The 22,646-nt window shown below is 36.2% G+C and overlaps 1 protein-coding gene across 1 annotated transcript in view; it reads left to right on the forward strand.

Annotated features, from left to right (window-relative positions):
• The window catches only part of SLC9C1 (solute carrier family 9 member C1), a 128,050-nt gene that overhangs the window by 102,737 nt on the left and 2,667 nt on the right, over positions 1-22,646 (forward strand). Inside the window, exons 17-20 of the mRNA XM_045385423.2 lie at positions 9,978-10,109; positions 10,243-10,428; positions 11,906-12,032; positions 21,314-21,372. Of these exons, the coding sequence (XP_045241358.2) occupies positions 9,978-10,109; positions 10,243-10,428; positions 11,906-12,032; positions 21,314-21,372 (504 nt within the window). The remainder of the gene's footprint in view (positions 1-9,977; positions 10,110-10,242; positions 10,429-11,905; positions 12,033-21,313; positions 21,373-22,646) is intronic.

Consider the following 22,646-nt stretch of genomic DNA (forward strand, 5'->3'; position numbering starts at 1 on the left):
TCATGGGGAAATTGGCTGGCATATGTTAATTGTCAATACCACAATTTGAAAGAGGAGAAAGGGGATAAAGACGGGGCTGGAATCTATTAATATAAAAGTTGGGCAAACTATATGGAAGTTTCCCTACACATGATTGAGAAAAACATCTTCACAGTACCAAGGGCTCCCACTGGCTTAATTTGAACTCAAAAAGAATAATGACTGTAAATAATTAAACTCCATAAATATGTGAAAATCCATACATTGATAATGATGCTAATTTTTTAAATTTTTACTGAGGTTGCTAGGATATCATTTTATTACTCTGAAAATGGATTTTTTAAGAGAAAAAAGTAAACATTTATCTTGCCTTTCTTCTATGAACTCTTTCAAAGTAGCTTTTTAAATGAGGAAAAATTTTACGTAGAATTTCAACTAATAAACACAGAATGAGAGAATCAGAAAATCTCCATTGTGACATCGCTAATAATAGGTCTAGGAAACAACCTTCAGTTGATGCTAAAACTACTGAGTGAATGTTAATAGAAAACTTTGTAATGAAGGAAATACTACCTAAGGACATTGGTCAATATTAGTGTCACTAAATGGGACAACTAGGCATAATGTACCTTGTGATGTGACGCAGCGGAAGTGCTAGCACCACCCACGAAGTCTCACAAAAGAAAAAATCTGAAGTTCTTCAAGTCTGTAGATTGAATCAGTTTACAGAAAATACAGGAAGGAGAGAAACCGGTTCATTGACACCAAGAGGGAATAATCACTACATTTAGAATGTGGAAGAGTCTGCAGACAAATAACCTGATTTCTTTAACAAATCAATGGCATAAAAAGTGAATGGAGTAGCAGTTATGGTGGTTCATGCCTGTAATCCCAAAACTTTGGGAGGCTGAGGCAGGAGGATTGCTTGAGGCCAGGAGTTTGAGACTGTCCTACAACATATCCGCAAAAAATTAAAAAAAAATTAGCCAGGCACGGTGACACATGCCTGTAGTTCCAGCTACTTGGGAGGCTGAGGAGGGAGGATTGCTTGAGCCCAGGAACCCAAGGTTCCAGTCAGTCATGATTGCACCACTGCACTCCAGAGCGGTAACAGAGCCAGACTCTGTCTCTGTTTAAAAAAAAAAAAAAAAAAAAAAAGTGTGTAGTGGTAGAGGGGAAGAAGGCAAAGGAAAGTTATTAAAAATGGACTCAAGAGATATAATAACCAAATAAATACAATTGCTCTAATTTGAACAAACCAATTATAAAGAGGCCTATTTGAGATAATTTAGGACATTTTAATGTGAACAGAATACTAAATGATATTTTTATTGTTGGCATATAATCACATATGTTATATACTTAAAATATCTCTATCATTAAAATGTTTGAAAATAAAATTATATATTTAGGATACCAGGAATTTGCATAAAAACCCTCTAGCCTTCTGCTTCGGGCTATAATGAAGCTACATGTAACAGAGCAGCACATCCTCTATTAAAAAACAACCTAAAACTTAATAAAATATATGAGGCAAACGTGATTTTTTTTCTATTTAAATTTTTTTTTGAAAATTATTTTCTTTTAATCCTTTTATTTTAGGTTCAGGGGTACATGTGCAGGTTTGTTATAAAGGTAAACTTATATCATCCAAAACTAAGAGATGAGAAACTCACAAGGTAAGCCCTACATTCACCCGATCCTCCGCTTTGGATCATTTCCTGACCATGATGCAATAAGAATCCCAGCAGAAGATGGCAATCCTGCTAAGCTGAGAAATGAGACATCAGAAGTTGTGGAAACTAACCTGGCTAGAATCTGCAGAGCGGGAAGTAAGAGAAAGTCTTAAACAGAGAAAGACCCAAGTAGTCTGTGTGGTGGTTCTCCACAAGTCCTTGGTTAAGAGACAGGCTGCAAATGCCCAGGATGAGACACAACTAGATTTACCAGATTGTTAAGAAAGGAAAAGAGATACCAAGAGTCAGGCAAGGCACGGCGGGTCACGTCTGTAATCCCAGCACTTTGGGAGGCTGAGGCGGGTGGATTGCCTGAGGTCAGGAGTTTGAGACCAGCCTGGCCAATATGGCGAAACCCCGGCTCCAATAAAAATACAAAAATTAGCTGGACGCAGTGGCGCATGCCTGTAATCCCAACTACTCTGAAGGGTGAGGCAGGAGAATTGCTTGAACCCGGGCGGTGGAGGTTGCGGTGAGCCGAGATCACGCCAGTGCACTCCAGCCTAGGTGACAGAGCAAGACTCTGTCACAAAAAAAAAAAAAAAAGAGAGAGAGAGAGAGAAAGATACCAGGAGTCAAGAAGTCAAGATACCTAACAGAAAGGAAAGATCTGTTAAAATCTCAGGCCCACAGCTGAGAGACCAGAAAGAATAGGCCTTAGGAGTAAGAATCATGACCTCGAAGAAGGCTTGCTCTTATTCTAAGACCTAACAAAGCCTTGGAGCAAGCCCTGACAGCATTCATGGTTGAGACAGAGTTTGGAGGTTAAGAACCACCAAGTTACACTGTCTTAGATACCTGAGGTTTTCTACTGATTCACTCAAGCAAATCATAAAATCCAGATATACAAACTCAGTGTGATCAGATAGTAAATGAACTGCCTGCTATAACAAAATCAATAATTTTCAGAGGAAGATAAAATAATCTAGAATCTCTGTAGTGTTATCATGAGCAACCATGAATTACAAAACAAGCAAAGAAGCATGAAATTGTTATCTATAGTATAAAAGGTGAGGAGTAAAGCATTGAGTAAAAACCATCATGGAGATTGTCCAGGCTGTAGATTGGTCAAAGACTTTAAACCAGTTGTTAAAAATGGATTCTGGAGAGAGGTGGCCAACGTGACTGACTAGAAGCAGCTGGTGTGTGCTGCTCTCACAGAGAGGGATGGAAGGGACAAGTAAACATAGCATTTTCAACTGAAACATCCAGGTCCAAACGTTGCGACTAATCATGGAAACAACTCAATTCACCGAGAATGGAGAGAAGCAAGGCAGGATGACCACCAACCTGGGAGCGACACAAAGTCAGGGGAACCTCACCTGCCCAGGGAAGCAGTGAACGAATGAGCAGCCCCAGGAACCCATGCTTCTCCCATGGATCTTTGCAACCCTCCAGTCAGGAGATCCCCTCATGAACCCACTCCACTAGGGCCTGCAGTCTGACATGTAGGGCTATGTGGAGTCTCAGCAGAGCAGTCACTCAGGCACATGTGGAGCCCTAGGAGCCTTAGATACCCAGCTGCAACCCAGCTGCAACCCTCAGCAGAAGTTAGATCCCCATACCTATTCCTAGGAGAGGGACTGAATACAGGGGACTGACCAATGATGGTCTGCAGGCCCATGGTATACCACATGATAAGACCCACTGACTCAGAAATCCAGCCAGCCATGGGTAGCAGTGTTGCATCTCTCTGAGAAAGAGCTCCCAGCAGGTGGGGTGGGCCACCACCTTTGCTGTTTCAGAGCCTCAGCCACAGTTGCCTTAGGGCTCTAGCAAATCGGTGGCAACTAGGGACTAGAGCAGACCCTCAGCACTGCCCAGCGGTACTATGGAGAAGCAGTCAGACTTCTTATTCATGCAGATCCCAAATCCCATTTCTCCTCACTAGGCAGAATCTCCCAACTGGGGTCCTCCAATCACCCTTGCTGGTGTTGGCCAACTGGGTTTCAAACCTCCCTGGTACAGTGCTCCTGGGGGAAGATGGACCACCATCTTTGCTATTTGGTCAACTTAACTATTCTTGCCTTTGGGCTTTGAAGAGTCCAAAGCAACTGGAGACTGGAGCGGACCCCCAGCTAGTACAGCTACTCTATGAAAACATGGTCAGACTGTTATTTTAAGTGGGTCTCTGAGCCCATTCCTTTTCATTGGTTGGGACCTCCTGACGGGGGTCTCCAGCTACCTCCTACAGGTGTGTTCAGGCTGGCAATAGGTTCATACCTCCCTGGGGCGGAGCTCCCAGAGGGAGAGGCAGGCCACCATCTCTGCTATTTTGCAGCCTCCACTCATCGTTGTTACCTTCAGGCACAAGAAAGTCCAAGGTGAATAGGGACTGGAGCAGACCCCCAGCATACCGCAGCAGCCCTATGGAAAAGTGGCCAGACTGTCACATGGGGCTAGTTCCCACATCTCCTCACCAGGCAGGTCCTCCAGGCCTGGAGCTCCAGCCACCCCTTGTCAGGGCTATTGAGCCAATAGCAGTTCTGCAACTCCCTGGACAGAACTCCCAGTGGGAGCCGGGGGTTGCCATCATTGCTGTCTTGCAGCCCTTGCCCTTGCTGTCTCCAGGATCCAGAGAGTCTGTAGGGATCAGAGGCTGGTCCGGAACCCCAGCAAAGAGCAACCGTCTCACAGAAAAGTGGCCAGACTGTTCTCCACGCAGATCCTGATCCTCACTTTTCCTCAATGAACAGGGCCGCCTGGCCTGGGACTCCAGCACAATGACCCAACCCTTGCCTGATCACCACAATCAAAGACAGCCCAGCATTTCTTCAAGGAGGAAACCATAGAGTCAACTCACAACCCCTCTGCCACTACAGTTGCAGTGACTCAGCCCTTACAGCCCTGACACTGGAAAGGAACAAAGGGCCTAGTCATTATGCTGGCACCTCCAGCACATGGCAGCCACCATATGGAGGGGAGTCCAGCCACCATATGGAAGGGAACCACTCCCCCCACTCTTCACAAGGCAGGGCCCCTGGCTCATGAAAGTAGAACAGTTGCTCCATCCACAACTGAGCATACTCACTGGTAGTGGCCCAGAGTTTCCCGAGGGAGAGGCTCCTAGAGGCATACAAGTACACCCCTGCTCCCCCCACTGCCACAGTAACAATTGTATCCCTGCTGCCCTTGGTCTGGGGAAGAAACAAAGAGCCTGAGGGCTACACCCGAGTTTACCACATGCCACAGGTACCAGACAGGGGAAAGATCAATCTTTCCTCCCTGTGAGCTTTTGGCCCCCTCATCTCCACCAAGAAAAACCCCAAGGTCATGACAACGATACACACAACCCACTCCTCCAGCTGACCAGTAACAGCAGCTCCACATTTCATGGAGGTGGAGCCCCCCAGGAGCAACAACTTACAGAATGGAAGACAATGATTGCAAACTATGCATCTGACAAAGGTTTATAAGCCAAAATCTCTGAGAAACCTAAACAAATTAACAAGCAAAACACAAACAACCCCCTTAAAAAATGGGCAAACCATATGAACAGACACTTTTCTAAAGAAGACATACACGTGGCCATCAAGCATATGAAAAAATTCTGATGATCACTAACCATTTACATTTGAAATACAAATCAAAACACAATGAGATACTATCTCACACCAGTCAGAATGACATTTATTAAAAAGTCAAAAAATAGCAGATGCTGGCAAGGCTGTGGAGAAAAGGGAATGCTTATATCTTACTGAGGGAAATGTAAATTAGTTCAGTCATTGTGGAAAGAATGCTGGCAATTTCTAAGAGAACTTAAAACAGAATTACCATTCAACCCAGCAATTTTATTATTGGATATATACAGAAAGGAATATAAATCATTCTACTATAAAGACACATGTATGTGTATGTTCTTTGCAGCACTAGTCACAACAGCAAAGACATGGAATCAACCTAAATGCCCATCAACAGTAGAATGGATAAAGAAAATGTGGTACATATACACCATGGAATACTATGCAACCATAAAAAAGAATGAGATTTGCAGCAACATAGATGGAGGTGGAGACCATTATCCTTAGCAAACTAACACAGGAACAGAAAAGCAAATACTGCATGTTCTCACTTATAAATGGAGCTAAACATCAAGTACATATGGACACAAAAAAGGGAGCAAGAGACATCAGAGCCTACTTGAGAGTGGAGTGTAGGGAGGAAGGTAAGGATCAGAAAACTACATATCATGTACTATTATGCTTATTAACTGGGTGATTAAATTATTTGTCTACCAGATCCCTGCAAAATGTAATTCACCTATATAACAAACCTGCACCTGTATCCCTAAACCTAAATGAAAAAATTTTAAAAAGCACACACATGTCAAAATTTACTTAAGGACTAGAACTTTTTAATAGTCCTGTACATATTGAAATTTTTGGAATTTGTATCCTTCCCACAAAAACACTCCGTGCCAGATGGTTTTACTGATGAGTTTTATCAAATATTTCAGGAAGAAATAACATGAATCTTACACAGACTTTGTCAGGAAACAAAGGAGGAAAAAAAGCTTTCCAGTGCATATTATGGGGCCAATGTAAACAAATACTAAACCTTGAAAAAACATTTCAGCAAAAGAAAATTACAGGCCAATATCCCACATTAATGTGGATACAAAAAATCATTAATAAGATATTAGCAAGTTGAATCCAGGAATACATTAAAAGAATTAGACATCAAAACTAAATAAATAAGCTTTATTTTAGGAATATGAGATTGATTCGACAATTGAAAATCAGCCATTGTGATTCAACACATTATAAGAAAAAACCAGAAAATTTATATAAGATATTTGATACAGAACAAAAAGAATTTTACAAAATGTAACATTCTTTTAAAAAATCTCCAAAAACTCAGAATAGAATGACACTTCCTGAACTCAATAATGGGCATTTATTACAAATTTACAGCTAACATCACATCTAGTGATGAAAAACTAAGACAATAAGACTGAGAGCAAGACAAGAACGTTCACTCTCACCACTTCTATTCCGTATTCTACTGGAGTTGTTAGCTAGTAGGATAGGGCTAGAAAAAGAAATAAACTGACTTACAAATTACAAAGAAAGCACTAAAATTGTCTCTGCAAGATGGCATGATATCTACATTTTTAAGATTCTACCAAAAATAACTAGAATCTATAATGAATTTAGTAAGGTGGCAAGATACAAGTCCCAATTCCAAAAATTAATTGTGTTTTCATATACTAGAAACAAACAACTGGAAATAAAATTTTTAACTCTTTTTACAAAAATAATCAAAATATAAAAGGGATAGACATAAAGTTAATGAAATACATGGAATAACTCTACAATGAAAACTATGGAATATTTCCTAGATAACTGAAAAAAGATTTAAAAAATGGAGAAGTACGCTATATTTGTGAATTAGAGCCCATAATATTATTAAGATATCCATTCTTCATAAATTGATCTATAGATTCAACACAACCTCAATCAAAATCTCCACAGACTCTTTTTGTAAAATATATATGAAAATGCAGAGGACCTACAATAGACAAAACAAATATAAAAAAGTTAGATGATTTACACTACCTGATTTAAAGGCATATATCCCGTGTAATTAAGGCCACATGACGTTGGCTTTAGGTCAGGATGTAGAGATCAATGCAACAGAAAAGATAATCCATAAGTAAATCCACACATACATAGTCAATAGATTTTCGACAAAGGATCAAATTATCTCAGTGGAAAAATTACAATATTTTCAACAAATAATCCTGAAAACACTGAATATCCATGCAGAAGCAATGAACCTTGATCCCCATGTACTAGGCCCAAAATGTAATGTGGCATGATCATACACTTTAACATGAAAGATAGAACTATATAAATTATAGAAGAAAACATAGGAGAACTTAAGATAGGCAAAGATTTCTTAGCCAGGATTTTTTTTTAAGTACTAACCATAAAAAGAAATATTGATAAATTGGATGTCACTAAAATTAAAAATGTTCTGCTCTTCAAAAGACATTACAAAAATTACGAGCAACAGGATCAGGGAAAAATATGAGTCATGGGCTTAGGGACTTTTCAAAAGTTCCCCAACAAAAGGATTTGATAAAAGAATCTATAAATAAGTCTTACAATTCAAAAATAAGAAGACAAACTACTGAATTAAAAACTGGGCAAAGAATGTGAACAGACACTTTACAAAGAATATACAAATGGCCAATAAACACTTGAAGATGTTCGCCATTATTAGCTGCCAGAAACATGCAAATTAAACCCACAGTGGTATGTCAATACACACCTACTACATTGCCTAAAAATAAAAACACTAACAGGTATTGGCAAGGACATGGAGCAACTAAAATTTTCTTTTCTTTTCTTTTTTTTTTTTTTTTTTTTGAGACAGAGTCTCACTCTGCCTCTCAGGCTGGAGTGCAGTGGCTCCTGATCTCAGCTCACTGCAACCTCTGCCTCCCGGGTTCAAGTGATTCTCCTGCCTCAGCCTCCCAAGTAGCTAGGATTACAGTCACACGCAACCACGCCCAGCTATTTTTTGTATTTTTAGTAGAGACGGTGTTTCGCCATGTTGGCCAGGCTGGTCTCGAACCCCTGACCTCAGGTGCTCAGCCCGCCTGGCCTCCCAAAGTACTGAGATTACAGGCATGAGTCACCACTCCTGGCTGAAATTTTCATACGTGGCTGATGAGAGTGTACAATGTTGAAACAACTTCTGAAACAGAGATTTTAATTTGAACAGTGGTTTTGGTCTGAAACAGTTTGTCAGTTGCTTACAAAAGTTAAATATACATGTCCTATACTACACAAAAAAAAGATACTGACCCAAGAGAAATAAAATCCAATGTACACAAAACTTGTTTTTGACTATTCATAGAAGTTTTATTCTTAGTAACCAATGGTCTGTTCACTTTTAGCATAAGCATTTTATTTTTGCCTAAAAAGTTTGATCCCCTCAAATAACATATTTATAGAGGCATATATTTATCTAAAAAGGTCAAATAATTTTTAGTAATTTATTTTCTATTTTTTATCTTATAAAAAATAAAATATGTATAAATCATACACGTGATAATGGGTTTGTATCTAAAATATATAAGGAACTCAAAAGTTCAACAGCAAGAAAATAAATAATACAATTAAAAATAAGCAAAGGACCTGAATAAACATTTCTCAAAAGAAGACATACAAATGGACAACAGGTATATAAACAATGTTCAAAATCATTAATCATCAGAAAAATGCTCATGAAAATCACAATGAGATATCACGTTACACTAGTCAGAAAGGCTATTTGAATTTCTTGTAAATTCTGGACATTAGTCCATTGTCAGACACATAGTTTGCAAATATATTCTCCCATTCTGCAGGGTTTTTGTTTCTCACAGTGAATAGGTTACGTGTTCACTTGATTATTTATTTTTGTGGTACAGAAGCTATTTAGTTCAATTATGTTCCATTTGTCTATTTTTGTTCTTGTTGTATGTGCTTTTGGGGTTTTAGTCATTAATTCTTTGCCTACACCAATGTCCAGAAGAGTTTTCTCTAGGATTTTTTTCCAGCATGTTTATAGTTTGGGATCTAACGTTTAAGTTTTTAATTCATCTTGAGTTGATTTTTTAAAATGTGGTGAGAGATAAAGGGTCTAGTTTTATTGTTTTGCATAAAGCAATCAAATTTTCCCAATACCATTTATGGAGAGAAATTTTAGATGACACAAACAAATGAAAACATGCTATGCTCATGGATCAGAAGAATTAGTGCTGTTAAAATGACCACACTGCCCAAAGCAATCTATAGATCAAATGCAGTATCTATCAAAATGCCATGATTTTTCACAGAATTAGAAAAAACTATCCTAAAATTCATATGGAACCAAAAAAGAGCTCAAATATCCAAAGCAATCCTAAGCAAAAAGAACAAAGCTGGGGCAGTCACATCACCTAACTTCAAATTATACTATAAAGATATAGTAATCAAAACAGCATGATACTGGTATAAAAATATACACATACATGGATGGAACCAAATTTAAAAACCCAGAAATAAAGCCACATTTTACAGCCAACTGATTTTGACAAAGTCAATAAGAACATAGGGAAAGAACATACTAATTTTCACTGATAGACACATTTTATTAAGTTTCCAAGCTATTATGTGAATCTTACCTAATTAAATTATTAGCTTTAATAGTGTACATAAACAAAAAAACTTTATTCCTTAAAACATAGTGCACAAAATAAAATACCAAATTTACATCCTTCTTTTCCAGACATGTTTTATTCCCAAAACTCACTTGTATGATGCTTTTAAGCAATGCTCTCCTCTCATTGAACATAAAATGTGGCTAAAAATTGGACTCGCTATTACAGCCAGAAAAATCAGAGAACACTTGTCTTATGAGGTAGGAAGTGCTTGTATAAACTTGTCTTTCTTTCTTTGAATGGAATGGCATTAAAACATTATAACTGACTATTAATGAATATATATTAAACTTCATAAACTAATAATAGACTGAAATTGTGTTTTTAAAACAGGATTGGAACTACAAGATGCAACTAAAGCTCTCTAATATTTATATAGAAGATATACCAATGACCACCAAAACTGATATCTATGATGAAAATGTAATCTATGTTATCCTCATACATGGAGCTGTAGAAGATTGTCAGTTACGAAAATTTTATAGAGCACCTTTCTTAATTCCTATAACATGCCATCAGGTAAAGAAATATTGATTCCTGTCTTCAGGTCAACATGCCATATGTCCAACAATGTATTAACATCAGGAAAACTGTCAGTATAATCTTAAGCTTTTCACTTTCCAATCTTCTCCCTTTTCCCACCACTCCATAAACACTCACTCATACCCACAACCACACCCACATACGCCCACACGCACCAAGTTCATTGACCGCTTTGGCACTTGTTAGCCCAAGCATAAGCTATTCCTATCCAATGCCTATGAAGGCCAAGCTGGACATTTTGGCTACAGTTAGATTTTGGTACAGTTATTCATTGCAAAAGAGGGTGCATTTATTTTACTCACAAGTTGCAGAAAAACTGTACCCACAATGCTCTAGAAACGTTCTGCCAGACTGATGCTGAATTGAGTATTAGTAGTATTTCCACAGCTGCTTTGAAAGTGAACATCTTCTCATATTTAAACTGTTAATTGAGTTCCCCTGACAATCAAAATGAGAACCTGAGCCATGTAAAGAAGGAAAGAAGTATGTTTGTGTGTGTATTGTTTTGTGTTGGGGGAGAATCAGAGAGGCACATGTCAAAAGGAATCAGGGAACATGAAAGATACAGCTACAAAAAGTAATTCAAAGAGGACTCAGAGTTATTTAAAATATGCTTGTATATAGTGCTATATATTGAAATGATAAAAAAAAAAAAAGATACTTACAACTTGTCCTCAAGAGATCTTTCAACCAAGTGGAAAGAAATAAGTAAATATATTAACAAAATGTTTTACAGCTAGGATGAAAGCACTTACAGGGTAGATTTTGGACATAAGAAAAAAGTGTAATGGGGATGGGAGGGATCCCAAGGTGAGAAATGATCATAAGAAAATTTTCTAAGTGGACATCAGCAGCACTGACGTAATGCTTAATGACAGGAAGTGAAACGTTCTCCACTATGCTGCTCTCTACCTCTATCCTTGAACACATAACAGAAATTTGGTGTGGGTGCTTGTTGAGAATTTAGACAGTCAAGCAAGAGACTGAAGCCTGGTAAACTTTCTCTACTTACTTCCGTAGACACAGAGCCCTACTCATTGTGGATTTGGGTACCAATGTGATTCAAACTATGTTGAAAACAACCACAGGATGGAAGAATATTTTAAAATATTTCTATATGGCAGAAAGAAAGTTTAATTGTTTTCATTAAACTTTCTTTCTGCCATGTAGAAAAAGTCTCTGGATGATTTTTAAAGGGCCATTGTTGATTCATTCTTAATCATTTTTTCATATGGAGTAAAAATATTTAAAAATCAATGAATGTATATGGAATATTGACTTTTGCAAAACTGACATACCCAAGTATTTTAAGATATCATTTTTTATTTGTGTTGATTTAATATTTTCCATTTTTCCCAGATACTTAGAGAAAGTCAGAAATAGCAGCTTACTAGAAAATTTTTAATAGTAGGATATTTGCTCAGAAATTAACTTGCATTCTGTCAACTTTCAGATACAAGGTATTGAAGATTTCACAAAAGTAGTGATTATTCAAACTCCGACTAACATGAAAGCATTCAGATGGAATATTAGAAAGTTTATTCCTAAACATAAAAGTTCTCTTACACCAGGATTAATGCGTGAGTTAGATTTCTTTGAGCAATTGTAAGAACTTACTTTTCCTTTATAAAATAGTCCTATGTATATTTGGAAACTGTTGTTTGCATTCTGCCTAATGTATTGAGGAATCCTTTTAACTGCCATATTTGCTATTCAATGTATGAGTTCAGACAGACAATATTGAAGTTATGTTTTTAAATTATTATATATTTCATCCATAAGAACAAAAGTGCATAATTATCAAAATGATACGAAAAAAGGTTAATGAGGGAATTACTAACTGTTCCCCCAAATTAAGATATGTTATATAGCAATAACATTAAAAATACCATTGTCCTGTCTGAACAACAAACATAAATCACTGGAACTGGATGAATAACTTTAATATAAAGCCTATTCTTCATACAGATTTTAATAGATAAAACTTTAATCATAACATATATGATTATTTAATCACTACTATTAAGCCCTTGATTAAAATTTGAAAAATACTTTTGAGACAAATTTAAAAATTTAATTTAAATTTTCCATTATAAATCAAAAATTTTAAATTGAATTTTGAGATAAATTTTAAAAATTTAAAAATTATTGAATAAGTAATAATAATAGAATTTAATTGATCAATTCACTAAAGGAGAAATAATGTTCAAAATTTAGAAATATAGAAATCAATTTTAAAACCCTGTGTCTATAAAAAATATTACCAATCAAGGGATAAACCAAAGACAATTCACAGGTGAAAACTTGCATTGAAAACACAACGTGCAAAATGTTCAATGCTGTTAATATTTACAGAAACAAATTATGTATTTGGTCTATTTAATTTGTGAAATTTCATAAGAATTATAATACCTCTCGACCAAACCAATGTAGTGAATCTGATACACATTCTTACTTTATTAATAGCAATGCAAACAATAAAGTAAATTAATCAGGAGATTCCAAAAGCCAAAAAAGAGTTTATATCCTTTGACTAAATAATATGTCTAAATATTTATCCTAAAGATATATAAAGCTAAAAAAGAAAATGATAATTGAGCATTATTTATAAAAATAAAATATAAGAAATAATAAAAATGTATAATGATAAATGAATGGTTAACTAAATCAGTACATCAGTCAACGTGATTGAATGTTATATAAGCATTAAAAACTTGATTTTCCATATTATAACTTTTGAAAAACCAGTGATACAAGGAAAGAAATAGCAGACACTGGGGTCTACTTGAAGGGGGAGGATGGGAGGGAGGAGAGGAGCAGAAAAGATAACTGTTGGGTACTAGGCTTAATACCGAGGTGATGAAATAATATATACAGCAAACTTCTGTGACAACCTGTTTACATATGTAACAAACCCTTCACATGTACCCCCAAACCTAAACTAAAAGTTAAAGAAAAACCAGTGATATACATCAAGTAAAAATACCAAGAATATAACATTGTTACTAATTTAAATGAATTTAATCTTTATTATGTACAATCATATAATTTTACATCTATGTGGACACAAAATACTGTCATTGTATGGGTCCCCACTGACCTTAAGATTAAGCATATACAGAGTAGCATAACCAAGATAATGGAATAGAAGGTAATCCATTCATATATCCCACAACAAAAAAAGAATTCTGTCCCCATACATGGCCCAAAGCCTCTCTGCAGGAGCCTCAAAATTTAGGTAGGAGTTTGTGAAGTCTTCATGTAGCTCACAACTTAGGGGCATCATTTTGAGAATGCAGATTGACTCCAGGTAGCTGATACTACAAGGTTGCTTCCACATTCAAGTCCTGAAATTATCCTGTCCTCCAAGGGACTTGGCTCCTTCCTCATTTGGTCTTGAGCCTGAATCCAAAACCATCTGTCAAGGGATCTGGGAAGTATCATGCATACTTGTGCCTTGGCAGAGAAACTCACCTGCCTGCTGACATCTATCTCAGTGATGAATCTGAAAGTTTCCCTGTGGTTTGGCTTCAACAACTCTCAGCTGAGGTCCCAGCTCAGCGCTGCTCACACAAGGATCTAGAGAGAGAATCACCAATATCACACAACCAGGGAGTCTGAGCCCCCCTGACAGACTTGCCAACTTCCAACTCACAGCAGATCCTGATGGCACCAAGTCTCAGGTCTGGCTCCTCCCACTGCAACCAGTAAACTATCCCCCTCTGTGCTGAAACCTGCCAGGCATGCCCCTCTGAAGCAATAAGACAAGACTCTCCAGCCTGTGTCCCACAGCAGATCCCAAATCAACCCAATCTCAGCTCCAGCCCTTCCTGCTGCAGTCAGGGAACTATCCCATCTGTTCAGGGACCTACTAGGAAACACATACCTATATGAGTTGATGTGACAGGCATACCAACCTCCATCTCACAGCAGATCCCCAGAGGGCTCTGTCTCAGCTTTGTCCCCTCCTGCTGCATCAGGGAGCTATCCTGTCTGTGCTGGGTAATGTGCACTACTCTGAAGCAAGACCGACCTCTCCAGCCTCTGTACCACAGCAGATCCTGAGGGGACAGTCTCAGCTCTGGCTCCTCCAGCTACAGTCAAGGAATTGCCTTGCTTGTGCAGGGACCTGCTGGGTAATGCATGCCCAACTAAGCCAACAATACAGGCCCATCAACCTCCTTTCTCTGGCAGATCCCAAGGGGGCCCAGCCTCAACTTCAACCCCTCTCACTGAAATCAGGGACCCAACATATCCCTGCAGAGATGGGCAAAGAGTCACATCCATCTGGGCCATTGGGACCGTTTCCAGACCAGCACTCCCACACAACACCAGAACCCTCCTTGGGACTTCCCCAGGTCCATCTGGGCCTTAAAACTACATCAACCTTGAAATCCTTGTGAGAGTCTTGGTAAGCATCCTCTAGTGCTGAAAGGGCTCCAGTGATGACAGATTCAGGTAACTAAAAAATCAGTCTGCCAGAATCCATGGAAGGCTCTCCAAAGGCAGACAGGGACAGGCAAAGGCAAACTGTGGAGACTAAAATAAATACCTAATCCCTCAATGTACATGTCCACAAGCATCAAGAATATTTAGAGCAATACGACCTCACCAAATGCACAAAATAACATGTCAGAGACCAACCCTAAAATGATGGAGATGTGTGATCTCTCAAAGAATTCAAAAAAACATTTTAAGGAAACTCTCTGAATTTCAAGAAAACACAGGATGAATTCAGAAGTTTTTCAGTGAAATTTAACAGAGATCAAAATTTTTAAAAATCAAACAGAAGTCCTAAAGCTGAAAATAAAATTAATGAAATAGCATCAACAGCAGAATTGATCAAATAGAAGAAGGAATCTGTAAAGTTGAAGACAGTCTAGTTAAAAATACAATCAGAGGAGAAAAAGAATAAAACAATTAATAAAGCTATCTTACAAGGTCTAGGTGACAACATCAAAAGAACAAATATTTTGGTTTTTGAAGTTAAGAAGAGAACTGAGAAAGAAAGAGGTGTATAAAGTTTGTCTTAATAAATAATAACAGAAAACTTTACAGACCTGGACAAAGAGATAAATATCTAGATACAAAAAGATTAAGTCATCAATCAGATTTAACTCAAATAAGAATACCCCAAAACATTATAATTAGGTACTCAAAAGCCAAAGATAAAGAAAGGAAAAGGGACTTTTGAGCAAAAGCAATGAGGAAAAAAAGAAGGAAATAATATGTAAGGGAAATCCAATATGCCTGAAAGCAGGCTTCTCAACAGAAACCTTATAGGCCAGGAGGAGTAGAAAGATATATTCAAAGTGCTGAAGAAAAAAAAAAAAAATCTGCCAAGCACAAATACTATACTCAGAAAAGCTAAACTTTAGAAAGAAAGTAAAAATAAGGACTTTCCCAGACAAAAAAAAATGTTGATGGCATTTATCACTACCAGACCTGTCCTATAAGAAACGCTAAAGGGAATTCTTCAAATGGAAAGAAAATATTATCAATGTGATTGTTACATTAATTTGGTAATCATGGTGTGTGAATCACTTATATCCCTACTAAGAAGAATAAAAGACAGAATATTTAAAATATACTATGACAATTTTAAAGAGATAAGCAATATAAAATGCAAATTGTGACATTAAAAATCAAAATGTGGGGTAAGGAGGGATTTGCTGCATACAGATGTTTTTGTTTGTGTGTTTGTTTCTTCTCTCTCTTTTTTGCAATCAAAGTTAAGTTGGTATTAGTTTTAAGTAACTTATTTAAAACATACTACCAGAAAAAATGACTAACCACAATGGAAGATAGTAAGAAAGGAAGAAGAAAGGAGAATAGTTACAAAACAACTAGAAAACAAGTAAGACAATGGCAGTAGCAAGTCCTTACCTATTAGTAGTAACAATGAATGTAAATGGACTACATTCTCCAATCAAAAGACAAAGCATGGCTTAATAATTTTTTTAAAAACCCAACTACATGCTGCCTATGAGAAGAACTCTTTGCCTATAAAGATACATGTACGCTGAAAATGAGGGGATAGAATAAAATATTCTATACAAACAGAAACCAAAAGGGGAAGAATAGCTATACTTATATCAGATAAAATGGACCTTAAATCAAAACCTTTACAAAAAAAAAAAAAAAGGTCATTATATTAAAAAAATGGTCAATTAAACAAGAGGATATAACAGTTGTCAATATACATATGTGCTAAACATCAGAGTCCCCAGATATGTAAAGCAAATATTAAGAGATCTAAAGGGAGAGGTGGATTGCAATACAATAGTAGTAGGGAACTTCAACACCCCAGTTACAGCAATGGGCAGATTATCAAGACAGAAAATTAACAAACATTGGAGTTAAACTAGACTCTACACCAAATGAGCCTAACAGACATTTACAGAGTATTTCATTCAACTGCTGCAGAATATACATTTTTCTTATCAGCATATGGAATATTCTCCAGGATAGGCCACATGTTAAGCCACAAAACAAGTCTCAACGATTTAAAAAAAGTCAAAACTATATCAAATGTCTTTTCTGACTGCAATGGGATAAAACTAGAAATCAATAAGAGGAGGAACTATGGAAACTGTGTAAATACATGAAATTTAAAAAGCATGCACCTAGATAACCAATGGATCAATTTAGAAATTAAAGGAAAACTTTTAAAATTTATTGAAATAAATGAAAATAGAAATACAAAATTCCAGAACCTATGAGATACAGCAAAACCAGTACTAAGTGGGAAGTCTATAGCAATAAATGCCCATACCCCCAAAATAGAAACACTTAAAAAAAATCTAATGACAACCTCAGTGAACTTGAAAGCGAGACCAAACCAAACCCAAAATTAGTAGAAGGAAAGAAATAATAAATGAGCATAAATAAATAAAATTGGAAACAATAATGATTTTAAAATTTGGCAAAAAAATTTGTTTTTTAAAAAAGATAATTAACAAAACCTTATCTAGACTAAGAAAAAGAGATACGCCCAGATAAATAAAACCAGAAATTAAAAAATAAAGATTGCAACGGATACCACAGAAATACAAAGGATCATCATAGACTACTATGAAAAATTATACACCAACAAATTGAAAAACCTAGAAGAAATAGATAAATTCCTGGACACATACAACCTATCAGAATTTAAACATCAAGAAACAGAACACCAGTACAGACCAATAACACATAACAAGATCAAAGCCATAATAAAAAGTCTCCCATTAAAGAAAACCCCAGGATCTAATGGGTTCACTACTGAATTCTAATGAATATTTAAATAATAACTAATATCAATTCTACTTAAACTATATCAAAAAATTGAAGAGAAATAAATACTTTTAAATTTATTCTACTAAGCCAGCATTATCCTGATACCAAAACCAGAAAAGGACACAGGAAAAATAGAAAACTACAGGCCAGTATCCTTGATCAACATAGATGCAAAAATCCTCAACAAAATACTAGCAAACTAAATTCAACAACACATTAAAAAGGTCATTCATCATGATCAAGTGGGATTCATCTCAAGGATGCAAGGATGGTTCAGCATATGTAAATCAATAAATATGATGTATTACATCAACAGAATCAAGGATGAAAACCCTATGATCATTTCAGTAAATGCAGAATAAGTATTCAATAAAATTCAACATCATTTCATAATAAAAATCATCAACAAATTGAATATAGAAGGAACATACCTCAACACAATAAATGTGACATATATGACAAACCCTCAACTAATAACATATTAAGCAGGGAAGAATTTTAAAAAGCTTTTCCACTAAGATCTGAAGCAAAAAATGATGTCTACTTTTACTACTATTCAACATAGTACAGGTGGTCCAAGCCAGAGCAATTAGGTGAAGGAAAAAAATAAAGGTATCCAAAGTGGAAAGGAAGAAGTCAAAGTATTCTCGTTTGCAGATGACATGATAGCATACTTAGAAAAACCTAAGGACTTCACACCAAAAACTCTTAAAACTGATAAACAAATCCAGTAAGGTTGCAGGATACAAAATCTACATACAAAAAATCAGTAGCATTTATATAGGCTAACAGTGACCAGTCTGTAAAAGAAATGAAGAAAGCAATCCTATTTACAATAGTAACAAAAAAATAAAATATTTAGGAATAAATTTAACTTAAGAAGTGAAAGATCTCTACAAGAAAAACTATAAAACACTGTTGAAAGAAATCAAAGAAGGCACACACAAAAAAAAACATATTCCATGTTCATAGACTGGAATAATTAATATTGTTAAATTGGTCTATACTACCCAAAGCAATCTGTAAATTCAATGCAAACCCTATCAAAATGTCAATGGCATTCTCCACAGACACAGAAAACAAAATCCTAAAATCCATAGGGAACCACAAAAGACCCCAAATAGCCACAGCAGTCCTGAGCAAAAAGAACAAAACCAGAGGCATTACATTACCTGATTTCAAATTATACTACAAAGCTACAATTACCAAAACAGCATGGTACTGGCATAAAAACAGACACTTCAATCAATGGAGCAGAATAAAGAATCCAGAAATAAATCCATGCACTGATAGCCAACTCATTTTCAACAAAGGCACCAAGAACATATATTGGGAAAAGGACAGTCTCTTTAATAATTGGTGCTAGAAAAACTGGATATCCATATGCAGAAGAATGAAACAAAGTTCCCATCTATTACCATATAGAAAAAACAACTCAAAATGGATTAGAGACTTAAATTTAAGACCTAAAACTGTAAAACCACAAAAAAAAAACAAAAACAAAAAAAGTTGGGAAAATGCTATAGGACCTCACTCAGCCTGTCTGAAGATTTTTTTGCCACAAAAGAACAGGCAACCAAAAGCCAAAATAAGTAAGTGGGATTATATCAAGCTAAAAAGCTTCTGCACAACAAAGGAAACAGTCTACAAAGTGAAGAGACAACCTACAGAATAACGGAAAATATTTGCAAACTATTCATCTGATACGGGATTACTAACCAGAATATATAAGGAACATAACTCCATAGCAAAAACACAAGTACTCGATTTTTAAATGTGCAAAACATCTGAAGAGACATTTATCAAAAGAAGACATGCAAATGACCAACATATATACGAAAAAAATGCTCAACATCACTAAAAATAGAGAAATGCAAATCAAAACCACAATGAGATATCATTTCACCTTAGAATGACTACTGTCAAAAAGACAAAAAATTTAAAATACTGGAAAATATACCAAGAAAGGGGAACACTTGTACACTATTGGTGGAAATGTAAAGTAGTACAGCCATTATGGAAAACTGTACAGTGTTTCTTTAAGAAAAAAAAACTAAAATTAGAATTACCATATGATTTAGCAATCCCACTGCTGGGTATATACTCAAAAGAAATAAAATCAGTATGTTGAAGCAATGTCTTCACTCCCATGTTTATTGCAGCACTGTTCAAACACCCAAGATATGAAATCAACATAAGTGTTCATCAACAAATGCATAAAGAAAATGCAGTGTGTGTATGTGTGTATATACACAATGGAATATTATCTAGCCGTAAAAAACAATAAAATTCTCTCATTTGCTGCAATGTGTTTGAGACTGGAGATCATTATCTTAAGTTAAATAATCCAGGCACAGAAAGACAAATGCAACATGTTCTCACTCATATGTGGGCACTAAAAAAGTGGATCTTATAGAAGTATACAGTAGCATAATAGTTATCAAAGACTGAGAAGGAAAGGGAAAGGAGATGATGAAGAGAAGTTGACTAAAGGATACAAAAATACAATTAGAAGGGATAAGTTCTAGTATTCAGTAGTAGAGTAATTATAGTTAATTATAGTAATTATAGTAATTTCCAACTAGCCAGAAGAGAAGAATTGTAATGTTCCCAACACAAAGAAAAGATAAATATTTGAGATGATGAATATCCCAATTATTCTGATTTGATCATTACCCATTGTATACGGGCATCAAAGTATTATATGTACCCCCAAAATATGTACAACTAATATGTATCAATAAAATATTTAAATTGTCAAAAAAATTAAAATAAAATACCTTGATTCTCTGCTTTTAAAAATGATTAAGCATATACAGGGCATAGTTTTGGGCCCTTCACCATCTGCCCTTTCACCTGCTACCTTCTCTCCCCACTCTTTAAAACCTAGCCATACCAAACTACAAATGGTTCACCTGATATAGAAGACGTGGTGGCCTCCCATTCCTGAGCCTTTCCCCATATTGTTCATTTTTCCTGAAATTCTCTATACATCCTCTTCCCCACATCTCCTCATTTCATGGAGCTAACTCCTTATCCTTGAAATCTCAGCTTTTTCTCCAAGCAGCCATCACTGATACATCCCAAATTCACAAAACTGCACTATGTGACTCTCCTGTGTGCTCCCATAGCCCAACATACACACAGTCCTGTTTTTACCATGTCATGTTTCTTTGTATGTTTGCTAGTCTGTCTGTTTTACTAAGTAGAACTCCTAAAAGACATGAATCTTAACTCTTCTGCTTTCTTATGTATCCTCATTGCCAGCAACATGCCTGGCCCTCAATACATATTAATATAAAAGTATTTTGGGATATTGGAGTGATAGATGACTTTGTCGCTCTACTTTCCAAACTTTTTGCACATTTATTATATAATCTCCACAATAAAAGACTTATAATCACTTTTTAAAATGTGACCTTTTTTTTTTTTTTAAACCAAATGAGATTACCACCAACTTCAGATCACAGATCCTGAGTGTGAGTGATTTGAATCTGATCTAATCTGATAGTTGGACTAATAGAAATAGTCACTTGCTTCAGTGGTTGAATTAACAACTTTTTTTTTTTTTTTTTTGAATCAGGTTCAACTGAAACATTGGAAGCAGGCATTCAAGGAGAAACAAAAACAAATGTTAAGGAGGTGAATTTAAAGCAGCCTTTCTAAAGGTTTTATTTTGGGTAAAAGAGAGTCTAGAGTTTATGGAAACTACCAATGTGTTTCTCTTATTCTGATAAAGTTCATCTGCTAGTCATTTTGTAGATTTTGGTGTAAAACACTTATTTTAGCACTGGGTACAGTGGAAATTATACTTATTTTTAGGGAAGTATTAGAGAAATGACAAAGAAAAACAAAGTTCAAGGGATGCCAGAATATCTGTCTTGAATCACATTAGCAACAGGGCACTACCAGGATGGCTACAGTGCTAGCACACCCGAGCCCTTTCCATTCCCTCTTGGAGTGCCAAAATCTGGACTGACCTTAAGTCTTTCAGTGCTACCTCAGCTATCCATCTGGGATCTTTAAGCCTGAAAGCAGTTTGCCCTGTGTTCACAGTGCATGACAGAAAGAAGCAGCTCAATAATAAATGCTCTAATAAAATATATCCCAGTTAACCTAAATTATTCAGAAAGTCCCACAAATATTGATCAATTTCATGTTCCTCTATGACCCTGGGGATCTTGAGATCCTCAAAATCTTGAGCCAACTTCACAATAGGATTCCAAGCTATGAAACACTACAGGACTCTGGAACTGAAACTGAACAGAGAGAAATCTAATTAAAATACTCCACCAAATCTACACCATCCTGTCTGTGTCTGAATCGCATGGACTCCAGATGTGCTGGAGAGTTCATTTTTAGCTTTAGTCTCTGCCAGATTGGTTATATTGCTCCAGAAGATGCTGATTATAATATTCAGAATCTGATACATGTCTGCTATGACCACACAAGCCATAAAATTGTGTATTTAGTTGTTAAATACTTATTTTACATCGATTAAGCCTATTTGTTCTATTAGCACTAGACATAAACCTCTGAGAACAGACACTCCTTTTGTCCCCAACATCTCTTCACAAATATATGTTGAATGAAAGATGATCATAGGCTCTGTGATAAGTTGAAGATGTTCCTCATCCAAGTGCCCTGGCTTTTAAGAGGACAACACACTTCTCCAGTACCCAAGTTTCCATCCCTCATGAAGGAAGGATGTTCACTCTCTCCAAAAAGTATTTTGGAGACTTCTTGGGAAAAAGTTTCCTCAAACCTTTCCTATTTATTGCCTGTTGAATGGAATTCATGGCAGAATAGCATAAGGGTCAAGTATGAGACTTTCTGGATTTGACTCTAGATCCTACCACTTAATAGCCATGTGACCTTGGGCAAATTTTTTAACCTACATAAGCATCATTTTTTTG

The sequence above is a fragment of the Macaca fascicularis genome, chromosome 2 (genome assembly GCF_037993035.2).
Source record: "Macaca fascicularis isolate 582-1 chromosome 2, T2T-MFA8v1.1".
NCBI classification, from domain to species: domain Eukaryota; kingdom Metazoa; phylum Chordata; class Mammalia; order Primates; family Cercopithecidae; genus Macaca; species Macaca fascicularis.